The 12,134-nt window shown below is 33.6% G+C and overlaps 1 protein-coding gene across 1 annotated transcript; it reads left to right on the top strand.

Annotated features, from left to right (window-relative positions):
* Nucleotides 1-9,530: 9,530 nt before the first annotated feature.
* On the top strand, nt 9,531-11,431 carry LOC114719944 (calmodulin). Its single transcript, XM_028905520.1, has 2 exons — nt 9,531-9,741; nt 10,937-11,431. Exons 1-2 carry the CDS (start codon nt 9,666-9,668, stop codon nt 11,308-11,310), a joined length of 450 nt encoding a protein of 149 aa, XP_028761353.1. The 5' UTR covers nt 9,531-9,665; the 3' UTR covers nt 11,311-11,431.
* The last annotated feature ends 703 nt before the right edge of the window (nt 11,432-12,134 follow it).

A 12,134-nucleotide genomic window follows, 5' to 3' on the forward strand; every position in this document is an offset into this window, starting at 1 on the left:
CTTTCTTCCATATTCCTTTACCAAAACTATCTGTGATGGCCTTGGAAACCAACTTATCCAGGTTATCCACTCTATACGCATCTAAACGGTCCACATAAAGCAGCACATCTATGGTCTTGTTCAAAAGGAAACTACTCACACAAACCCAGATCCCATGTAAAGAAAATGAAGCGAGTGAGGAGAAAGGATCATGTATAATTCAAATTAAACCATAAACGTACTTTACAAGTGAAGTGATGAGAGCATGCTCCGCCTCTGACATACCTTTTTATAATGTCCAGTGCCATAACATTGATGTATCCTCCTTCTATGAGACCAGGAGTGTCAATAATGTTTAACGTAAATCCTGCTCTTGTTCGAGATACCATCACAGGTCTCGGTCCTTCCGACTTGTCAAGAATGACACATTTTACTATGACAAGAAGCTACAAAGACTGAGTGCAACATGAGAGAAAACTAGCTAATCTATACCTGAAAAGGACTGATAGAAACGACTTTTTCGCCAATGATGGAGTTCACAATTGAAGATTTTCCAACACCACCTTTGCCCATCACAAGTATAGTCAGAGTGTTCACATTCTACAACAAATCACGAAGGAAGTTCAAATAAACCAAAGAAACTTGTTACTAACAAAAGAGCTTATAAAGCATAACCAAACAATTGCGGATAAAAGTGCATTCTTGAAACATATATAATGTGTATGCTTGAGTGATTGTCTTGACGAGGACATGAATTTGAGGCAAAAATTAAAAACCTCTTGTTTGATTTTTCCCAGCAGTTCAAGCAACTTTGTCTGCGTAGCAGGAGCAAATGTATTGATTCCTGCCCACTCACGGATTGCTTGAGATCCCATTTGTGTGGGTTTTCTAACAAAACAAAAACAAAAACAAAATTCCAGAATCACTTCATGTTCCCTCCAAAAAGCTCCACTCAATATGCTAAGAAAAGGAAGTCAGTGTATATCACCCAGATTATCCCTAAAAATTATAAAAATGTAAACCAAGTGCAAGAAACTAATCAACTACTTGTCTCCTTCAGTCAATCCCCGCCCACAAGAGTGGCCCGAAGAACAACTAAAACGGAGCGAGGCTAAATATTTGCATGGAAGGGTGTACAACTAACTGCATATTTAATCAATATAAGTCATCTGCATGAAGAGGTAAATTCCGGTAGAAAACCCAGTATGGAAACAGAGAGAACTGCAACAGGCTCGAAAAAGTAGTGTTATCCACAATGTGTTTAATATGAAAATATGAATTCAGAAAACTTGAGCAAGAATGGAAAGGGAAATGAATTACCTGAACAGGCTTGATTCTTGAAGATAGTCGGAAAGAGATAGTGTTGTAGTCCTGCGCAGCTCCCCTATCGTTTTATCCGTTTATTCTTGCATTCAGCAGCTGGGCTTTTGGCCCGTGATGCTATTATAGGGGACAGGAGAGTCCTCTCCTTCTCGGAATCCAAAACCCCATGAAAATATTATCGGCTTACGGCTAAGCCGCGAAGGAATTCGCACGTGAAGGGCACGTGCGAATTGCTTAACTCTTGCGCTCGTTATCATGAATTTGATTATTGCGTGTTTGAAAGCCTCTTTTAGGAAATTTGGGCCTTGGGCCCCAAGGGATTCCAGAAAAAAGGCTCATGATTTGTGGCCCAAAAAGAAGGCTAAGTTGATTTGAAAAATCCAATAAATTACAATTTTTTTTTAAACTTCTTTTCAGCATTAATTTCACGCCAAATGCCTTGAAAGATCTACTAGCCTCAGGTATGGGATGACAAATACAATAAATTATATGGAGAAAAAAATTTTAAATTATACAATATAAAAAATATTTGTTAACATTTTAAAAATTTATAATTATTTTAAAGGCCTAAAACATTAACAAATTTTAATTATAAAGGATTATATCTCGCATTACAAAATTTACATACCTTTTCACCCTTCACCTATTTTTTCCCTCGAATTACGGTTTATTACAGATAGAATTCTTTATTAAAAAAAAATAGATACTCTCATACTGCTAACAGTATTTTTTGTATCTTTCATCAAGTTCCACCTTTGTGTCCAGAGGTGGAAAGTGACGAGGGAGACACGTTGTAATCCCTTTTTGCTTATCCAGTTTATATTCACAAAAGAAAAAAAAAAAAAGTGCAACGTTGAAAAATTAAACAAAAACATACGCTGAAGAAAGCCTTCAAAGATTTTCACATACTCTTCGAAGGATAATAGCACCCTATGTTCTTAATCATCGATATAACAAGGTAAACAAAACAAGAATGCTGCTAACAGCCGCAAGATATAAGGGGTGCAACTATCATATACTATCTCCAGTCCTAAATATAAGAGCTAGTTAACTATTTTGAGTAGATTAAGAAAATAAATTAAGTTAATTATTTGTAATAAATACGTGTTGTTTTTCCTAAAAGATCCTTGCCAATCAAATTCAGTAGTTAAAACTATCATATTAGAAGGACTATCTTAAAAAAAAGAGAGAGATAAAATAGATTATAGTCTTATATTGAGGATTAAAATAAAAGTTAAACGAGGCCTTATATTAAATACCGGAGGTATAGTAATATCACTCATTTTCTAATTCCAGTTAAGCCACAAAGACCACAGAAAAGGTTAATCAAGTAAGCGTGGTACAAGGCAAAGATGAAGTCTCTAAATTCAGCTTTATCAGACGCATAGTGAGGTCAGTGGAACCCAAGTTGTCACCGCAGGGGAACGCCAACTCAACTTGTGAAGCTGAGTAACCATTTGATTACTAAGAGAGAGTGGAGCAAATAGAAACCTCAGAAACTTGTGACCGATAAGATAGACGATCGAGGGAACGAAGAGCCGGAGAAACTGAAGCAGAGAGATGAGAGCTGAAACAGAAGGCGAGACACTATGCAGACGATTGCAGTTATGCGAAGCACCACAGGTTGTCTCTTGTGGTTGGGTCTGTTGGAGAAACACGATGGCAGGTAGAGGAAATCACAGACACCACGATCGTAACCACACATTTCTCTTTTGGTGCTCCAACAAAAATTAGGCTAAGATGCGTCTATAGTTAGCTTGATCATATTTCTTGACAGGGTTCATGTCACAGTAGTCTAAGATTATATCTGCATGCATATGTACAATTTTTGAAGCAGTTCTCTTTGATCACCAAGGCTAATTTTTGTAATTTCTCTTTACTGGTGCGGAACTATATATGCAGTTGGAGAAGGGCAAGGTTGGTGAGGAAGGGTATGTTCAAGTGGCCGTTGGGGCGGAAGAGATTGCTATTGCTGCTAGCCCAAGCGTTAATGTTTGGAAAGATCTTTAAGGTTTTGCTCTTCGTCCATCAGATAGCTCTTGGGACGTCCAATCTGGGATTTAATTGCCCCAGAAATCATCAATAGGTACACACAAGTCTTTTTCTTTCGGAAAATAGAGAAAAATGAGGGGATAATTAAGGAAGTGGACAGAAAATAATCACCCAAAAGGGGAAAAAAGAAAAACCATAGTCGTATGCATAGATTTGATTGTTTCAGCAGATCGATCTACTCAAATTCATGTTGCTACATAATTGAGTCTAGTATATTTCCATATATTGATTCTCATTTCTCCAGAACAAATGCGAATGCCGAAACATAACTTAATTCATCGTTAAGGAAATATTATGAGAACGGATGACAAAGAACTTGTCAGGATAATGTGAATTTAGGACCGTAATTTTCTAAATATGTTACTTTTATGTTCATCAGAGTCACTTAAAACCTCCACCATTAAACCGCTAAATTAAACAGGCACTAAATATTGCATTTTGTTGGTACTTATTAGTAGTAGGCTTCATTTTGGGAGAGGTTTTATTACAAAAACCTGCACATTAAGAGGTGGAATGGTTAATTCTGAAAAAAACCAAACTTTTTGTCGGATTTTTTTTTTTTTTTTCACATGAAGAATTTAAAACCCCGATCATAGGGAAGAGAACCCACACACACCCATGTACACCCACCACTAACGGACAGCATGGGACATAGAACCCATGACCTCTTTTATGAGACGAGGTTTGGAGTGCTTATAAGCTCTTGGCTTTTTGTCAGATCATGTGCAGTAACAAGTTGTAGGAATTTAAGCACTTGTTTTTTTTTTTTAGCAACTTAAGCACATGTTTATTGATATATAGCAAGAATGTTATATTTAATTTGGCCAGAAAGTAACAAAGTACTTTTTGGTTGAATATACAAAAACCAGCACCTGGAATTAACTATGCCTTTTTAAGACCCGGAGCTTCTTCCATCATGACGAGAAAACAATTTGCTTTGAGATATAATTTAGGTGTAAAAGATGAACCCTCTTTGATTATATTTGTTTTATAGAAGTATAAAAAAAGTATTAAATGAAAGTTTAATCACTTATTGATGGACAAGGACTTTCGCCATTTAATTTAGCCTAATCCTCTTTGATTATATTTGTTTTATAGAAGTATAAAAAAAATTAAATGAAAGTTTAATCACTTATTGATGGACAAGAACTTTCGCCATTTAATTTAGCCTAATCAAGTTAGACATGGGTTTATTATTATTTTTTTAAATTGAAAATGGGGGGGGGGGTGTTAAACTTGCGTGGCTTGTGAGGGATGCAACTCACCATCTTCTCATGCAAGAGGATTATTTCATCATCAAGAAAATGCACCAAGTGCATATACAATTTCCACATGCGAGAGACTAACTAATACTCCTAACCATAGGGTAGTATCATATTACTTACGCCCTCCGTACTATTATAAGAACTCGTTTGATTATGATTTTGGTTTTAAATATAACACTCCAATCTATTGTCTTTCGTATTTATTTATTTTTTTAAAAAAAACAGTCATTGTAATAATGGTAGTTTTAACTAATACGCTTAATTAGTAATGATATTTAGAAAAACAACATCTATTTATTATAAATAACTAACTTAACTAGTTTTATTAATCTACTTAAATTAGTCAATTAGCTTTTATAGTAAAAATTAGAAGTAGTAATGATAAATGTCTGCATCTACGTTATTACTTGGCGATGGGAAGTCTTGGCGGACGTTTATATATTTTGCGCATACTAATCGACCAACATTAATTTGAACTCCTCGTGTACGCTGACTCAAAGCCCCTGTAGATCACCGTCGTGAAAATTTCCGAATAGATATTGTTGAAATTTCATGGAGAAATGTCAGGTGGCAAAGAAAGTCGCGGACTGATAGATCATAAAATGTAATCTCCGTGTTTTATATATTTATATAGCTTAAACAACATAATTCTCCTCTCATTCTTAATGTAGGGTCTGATTATTGAGTTAACAAGCTTATGTTTTCATATCTATCATTTTTTTAAAATTATTTTTATTGATACTAACTCAATTATAATTAAGTAATAGATGGAAGGAAAATATTAAAGAACATGATTATGGTATTTTAGAAAAAACAAGTTACAGTTTTTATAATTAACTAACTTATCTAATTTTTTAATCCAGTCAAATTAATTAAATTAATTTTACATTAAGAACCAAATGAGTATTAATTAACCATTGCCTATACACGAGTTAGCTGGGAGTTGAGTTTTATTCTAACTATAACAACTCAATTTATTTGTTTCTCATATTTATATTTTCTTTTATTAAACTATTTTATTAATTGCATATGTTAAGAAAAATTTGTAAATTATTGCAGGATACATAATTTACAATAACATAAAATAAGCTAGTACAATTATTATGAGAAGGAAAGAGATAGAAAAAAAGAAGATGGCGTGTTGATGGATAATATTGGTTTCCAAATTCTTGCAAGTGCTCGTTTAGACCTGCCATTGTAAGTGTTTATATAATTACGTTTTATATAAAATAAAATATTTTTTTTTACATACTTATCTCATATTTTATAAATTATAATTAAACAAGTGTAAGAGTAGTTGAATAATAATAACAATTATTACTATTTATATCAACTTTTTTCGATATTTTGACGTGGCCGCCGAAGAGCGAGGAGGTCAGACGTGGCAGACAACGTGGGCCTAGGTGATCACCTCTCCGCGTTCAAACCGCGTAAGGAATCAACGTGTCCATTTGGCATCAGAGGATAATATCAATCATCTAATAAAATATAAAATGAAAAAAAAAAAAAGAATAATGATTTTTGCCGGAAGAGACCATATAGGTGGGATGGCTGGGTGGACTTTGAAGGGTTGTATTACGGTGTCTTGGAACAGGCTGCGTATCAACCGCAGGTCCCCATCTCTAAATTGGCCAAAAGGTTGTACGACCGCTTCTTAATACAAAAGTTTATTTAACTTTTAATATAATTTTAAATATAAGATTTAATTTATTTTATCTTTTATATTTATTTATTTTTAAAATTTTTTATAATAGTTGTCCATCTTAAATATTTTATCAAATGACACTTGATTATTAAAGGTATTTTAAAGAATATAATATATATATTTATTACAAGCAACTAACTTAATTAATTTTTTTAATCTACTCAAATTAATTTCGTTCTTATATTAAAGACCGGAAGTGGTATTATATATATTTTATATTATCATTTATGCTAATAAAATCAATCACAAAATTAAATTATCTGATTATTTACTAAGCATTATGCACATAACAGGATTTCCTTTATTGATCATTTGTTGAAATTTAAAACTATAACATGCATTTGCATTGAGATTAACTAATCAATAGAGACCGTTAACATAAAATATATAGTTCACCCAAAAAATATATTAGATAAAAATTATGAGGGAAGGTTGGGTTAATAAGTTTCATAAAAGTACCAGCATAAATTTGAATGATATGAACGAAATTATTTAAGTATAAATACAAAAAGTTATTTATACAAAAATTCTGGTAAAAAATAAATTTATACAAATGAATTGTTTATTTTTGATAATTAATAATATTATGAACATATGCATGTACGATAATTCTCAATATCGCAACTTTATTGTACACATCCAACTTTTTTGTATTTTCATTTTCACAAATATCTTTTAGTCATTAAAAAACAAATCTCACCACTTTTTTCTTAATAAAAGGATAATTTTAGTTGGAGGAAGTAAAATAACACATAAAAGTGAAAAAGCTAAAAGCTTTTGCTCTAGTTATTTATAGATAATTCAATGACTTCATATAGGTTATATGCAGTTAAAAAATTTTTTTAAAAAAATATAGAAGTCACTATGAAGTTTATACTCCTCCAGTCCCAAAAAATAAATTTTTTTAGTATAATTTACACTATAAAAAAGTTTTGTATTTAGGACTGGAGAATATTTCATACAAAAATCATTAGATTGAAATATAATATTTTTTCCGGTGTGTCGAAAAAAAGATTGAAATATAATATAATATAATTAAAAGTAAAATAAAATTTAATTGGAACCCACTGTATTTATTTTAGACAAATAAAGTCATTAATTAAAATAAATTTTTTAAGTAACGTATAAATATTGTCTTATAAGACTCAAATCACCTCAATTTTGGTCAAAAATTTATTTATTTTAAAATTATTAAAAGAATATAATAAATATTTTTTCAGTTCTAGATATAAAACTCATTTTATAGTATAAATATAAAATTTATTTTATAATTTATAATATAATTTATACTGTAAAATAAATTTTATATTTAAAACCGAAGAGAGTATATTAATATTTTGGGTTAACAAGCTATTCTCGTGACGACGCATCCGTCACGAACAGGTCTCGCGGAGGACTTTCTCTGCCTATATATTAACCGCGTTTCATGGGGGCAACAAAATATTAACCGTGTCCGTGTTTCATTAGTCTAAAAAACAAACAAACAAACCGTGTTTCAGCTATTTTCGGGGAAATAGTAGGGGGATTCAGGTGCGGTAAGTTTCACATACACTTGGTTGGCAAAAAAAAAAAAAGTTTCACATGCGGTTGTGATGCGACTACGGTAGGCCGTACAATATCTGGACTCTCTTTGGGCTGACACGTGTCGAGTTCTCTGAAGAAAACGCGGCAGGCGATTCAATTGCCCCTCTCCAGTGGATCATCCGCGGACCTTATCTTTTTTTAAATGCATTCAATGCTTTGATTTTTTATATGATATATTCAACATTTCAATGTTATTTTTAGAACGTTTGGCCCCCCAATTTTATTATTTTAGTTGCATTTGGTATCCAGGATGCTAAATACATAAAAAATAAGATTAGGATGCTGAATGGACGCAATAATAAAATCTAAGTGTTGGATGCACCCTTGACCATACAAAAAATTAAGATGTTACATGCACTTGAAAAATGAAATCAGTGTGTAAGATGCAACTTTACTTTTTAAACTAATTTAAAATTAATCTTATGGTTTCGGTGAAATGTAACATTGTTAGCCTCATGTCCGTCAGAAATGCCTACGAAAAATACTCAAACCAACCCAAAAAGATAAGCAACGACAGTAATAATAATATGCACGGAAACCAAAAAAAATAATAAAGAAAGTCACGATGAAATCTCCTTGTATAAATGTAATGATCAAAGGCTTGTTTGGATGTCTCCTCAAACTATGTTTGGAGACCCAAACCATAGTTTAGGGAAGAAGTCAGCCAAACAGGGAGAAAAAAAAAAATGTGAAACCATGGTTTGGGATAGTGGAAGTAGTTTGAAGTTGCTTATAGCTCAAATTTTCTAGACGTTGGTATGAGCCCAACAGCATATGACAAAGCAGCCCCCATAATTGACGCCTCACTCTTCATTCCACGCTCAGTCTTTCACTATTTAATCTTATAATTTATAAATATATACACATATTAATTATTTATTAATTTTATTAACAATTTTATTTCTTCAAAGCAAAATATATTATAAAATCTATCCCTTATATAATTATCATATTAACTTATGTCTTTTTTTAGTAATTTGTACATGTAAAAAGTGCTTTTAGTAACAACTATCTAAACACTCTAATTTCTCAAAATCATTTTTTTTACAAAACCTATTCTCCAGAAATTACTCTCCAAACCATGGTCTGGTTTCATCCAAACACCCTCAAAAAGTCACCATAAATGAATAGGACTTGTCATTTTCTTATAAGCTGCCAACTTGTTATGAGATATTTTGGTGACTATAATTCTTTTTGGAGACTTTTATTAATCTACTCAAAGTATCACCCAGTTTTTATAAGTAAATTATTTGCATGAAATTTTTTATATTTATCCCTATTAAATGAAGGTTATTAAAAAAATATGCTATACATTTTATCTCACTCTTTTTATTATATTTGGTACGTGTAAAATTATTAAAAAGTGATTAACAACCTTATAAGGTGATTTATTAATATTTATAAACAAACTTTTCTGTGACTTACGGAGGCTGAAACGGAAGAGAAAAATACAGGGAAAAAGGCGGTAAAGAGATAGAGGCCGCGGGCAATTGCGGACAAGGTTAGAGGGCAAAAGGAGAATACGAGTAAAGGTCAACCCGTCTTTCAACCCAAAAAAAAAAAATGTTGAACAGTGAATTATGATTCGATGGCAATAACCGACGAGCTCCTATTAAAACGGCAGTTCCTGTCCGAAGAGAAATTAAAGGGCTCTTGCTTTTGGGTGCCTCGCTCTCTCTTTCTTTCATCGTTAAAACGGACACAGAGTTCTCTTGAAGGAAGTTAGAGCGATTTCTCTTTCAGAGAGGAAGCGAACAATGGCCGATCAGCTCACCGATGAACAGATCGCTGAGTTCAAGGAGGCCTTCAGCTTGTTTGATAAGGATGGCGACGGTTTGTGTCTCTTTCTCTGCTTCGATTTGACCGGTTTTCCTAGATCTATGTGTTCTTCTAGATGTGTTTTTCCAGCTGTTGGTGCTTCTTGTAAGAGAAGATTAACACGATTGTTGAGTTGGAAGAGTTATTTGGCGCTGTTGATTAGAACTGGTTTTGGTTGATTTGAATCTGTGGCTGTTTCATATTTGTATAAATCTAGGTGATATTTTCATTTCCTGATTAGCGGTGATATAATTTCCCCCTTTTACCTGTGCTTGGTTGACGTGAAAATTCCGTGGATGAGAAGAGTGGAGGGTTCAATATTGCCTTTTATTAGGATTATTCTACGTCTTAGTTTTTGATTTGACTGGTATTATAAATTGGCTCTCTTTATTTTCAAAATCTTTCGTTGCCTGAAGGAATATGAGAAAAAATTGCGTGGGTCTTCGCATGTGCAGATTAGTCTGCTTCAGCAAAGAATGGTCGGGTTACATTTTCTCCTCTTTTTTCTTTCGCAACTATACACGTAGTCTAGTCTGGAATGAGTCTCCCACAGCCGACTCTGACAAATGAATATATTATGTTATATCTTATAGATGTTATATTTCACTATATTAATATTCATGTTGATGTGTGATCTGAATAACTTGTAAGCATATATGTAATGGGGCCAGAAAAACAGACTTTGCATGTCTCCCACTTTTGTCGTTCTGTCTTTGGGCAAATATAAACAAGGAAAGAAGCGCGTGGTTCTTGCTTTTAGGTGAAGTGAGAGCGCGTGTTTTTATTGGTCTATGAGAGAGCGCGTGAGTTGGAATATAATATGATTGCGTTACTCTTGGTTTGTGATGTTTTCTGAACCTCCCTAATTTCGCATATTTAAATTGAAGGCCAATACAATGCTAGACCTAGAGGCCTGGAGCCGAACTTCAGGCACTGGCATTTGATTTCTAAAGGGTTGCAACGCTGTTGAACCTGGGCCTAGTAAGGCCTTTCCTTGTTGACGTGAGAAAGTCACAGCTTTGGTTATATCAACTTACCCATGCTCAGCTCTTGTACATAACTTTCAAATGTTACATGGAGAGACATCACTCGTTGTTTTCTTAGTTGCATTTTATTGACATCGATAGTTTGGTATAGTTTGTGAGCATTTTTTTCTGTCTATGATCACAAAAACTAGAGTCTACTGTTGAATGCTCACATAATGTTTCAGGTTGCATTACAACCAAGGAGCTGGGAACTGTTATGCGGTCATTGGGGCAGAACCCAACTGAAGCAGAGCTTCAAGACATGATTAATGAAGTAGATGCTGATGGTAATGGTACCATTGACTTCCCTGAATTTCTAAACCTTATGGCCCGAAAGATGAAGGATACTGATTCTGAGGAGGAGCTGAAAGAGGCATTCCGAGTTTTTGACAAGGATCAGAACGGGTTCATTTCTGCTGCTGAGCTCCGCCATGTGATGACCAACCTTGGAGAGAAGCTTACTGATGAAGAAGTTGATGAGATGATTCGTGAGGCCGATGTTGATGGTGATGGCCAAATCAACTATGAGGAGTTCGTTAAGGTGATGATGGCCAAGTGACCATTTCATTCTCCTAGAAGCTATATTTATGAAAAGAACCAAAACGCTCGAGATATATAACATGGAAAAATTTGTATGCAGTTCTTTTATATCCTTGTCAGATTCTTCAATTAAAATATGATCAGTGTGTACGGGTTTTCAAGAATAATATGCCAGGATATGGTTCATACAAAAGTGTATGATTCTCCAGTTGATCATACATCTGTCATGTTATTACTTCAAAGTCATGCACTTGACATATCTTAATCAAGGAATTTGGTAGCAAGGACATAAGAAATTTAAGTCTTACCCACATAATATTTAGTACCCTAGTTCCCCTCGACCTTTCCCCCCTTCTTTTTTTAATGTTTATCAATTTGATGTTTTTAAATCCAACCCTTGCAACATATATCTGTAAGATTAGCTGTCGATTATGATATTGCGTCCTTCTAGTTTGCCTAGTCATTGTCTCCCAGGTTTTAATGGTTATTTCACTCCATTTTACCCTACTCATCATTTTTTTTTTTAAAATTCAATATTCTAAGTTTGAACGAGCAGATCTTCTGAATTCTGTCTGCTGCGGCTGAAATTTTGATATCCAAACTCGTGGAAAATTTTGTGCAGAAGAAAAAACTCTAGGAAATTTTTTAGGGCCGTTGCTCTTGAAATTATTGACATTGCAGCACAATACGAAAATGGAGTTAGCCATGTGTATTGTGCAATATGTTGGATCATTGCACGTGTTTGCATTTCCTCAGGGACTAATATTTGGAGTGATCCTTCAATAACTCTTATTATTGCTGCTGCTCATGAAGCACGTCTCAGCCAATGTTACAGATCTCGTC

The sequence above is a fragment of the Neltuma alba genome, unplaced genomic scaffold (assembly GCF_004799145.2).
Source record: "Neltuma alba isolate B1F8T4 unplaced genomic scaffold, ASM479914v2 tig00011960_pilon, whole genome shotgun sequence".
Lineage (NCBI taxonomy): Eukaryota > Viridiplantae > Streptophyta > Magnoliopsida > Fabales > Fabaceae > Neltuma > Neltuma alba.

Excerpts from the sequence above, each read along its gene's own strand:
- LOC114719944 (XM_028905520.1), top strand. The coding sequence starts at position 9,666 with ATGGCCGATCAGCTCACCGATGAACAGATCGCTGAGTTCAAGGAGGCC. Across the intron at positions 9,742-10,936 it reads GTTTGATAAGGATGGCGACG|GTTGCATTACAACCAAGGAG; the intron begins GTTTGTGTCTCT and ends ATAATGTTTCAG.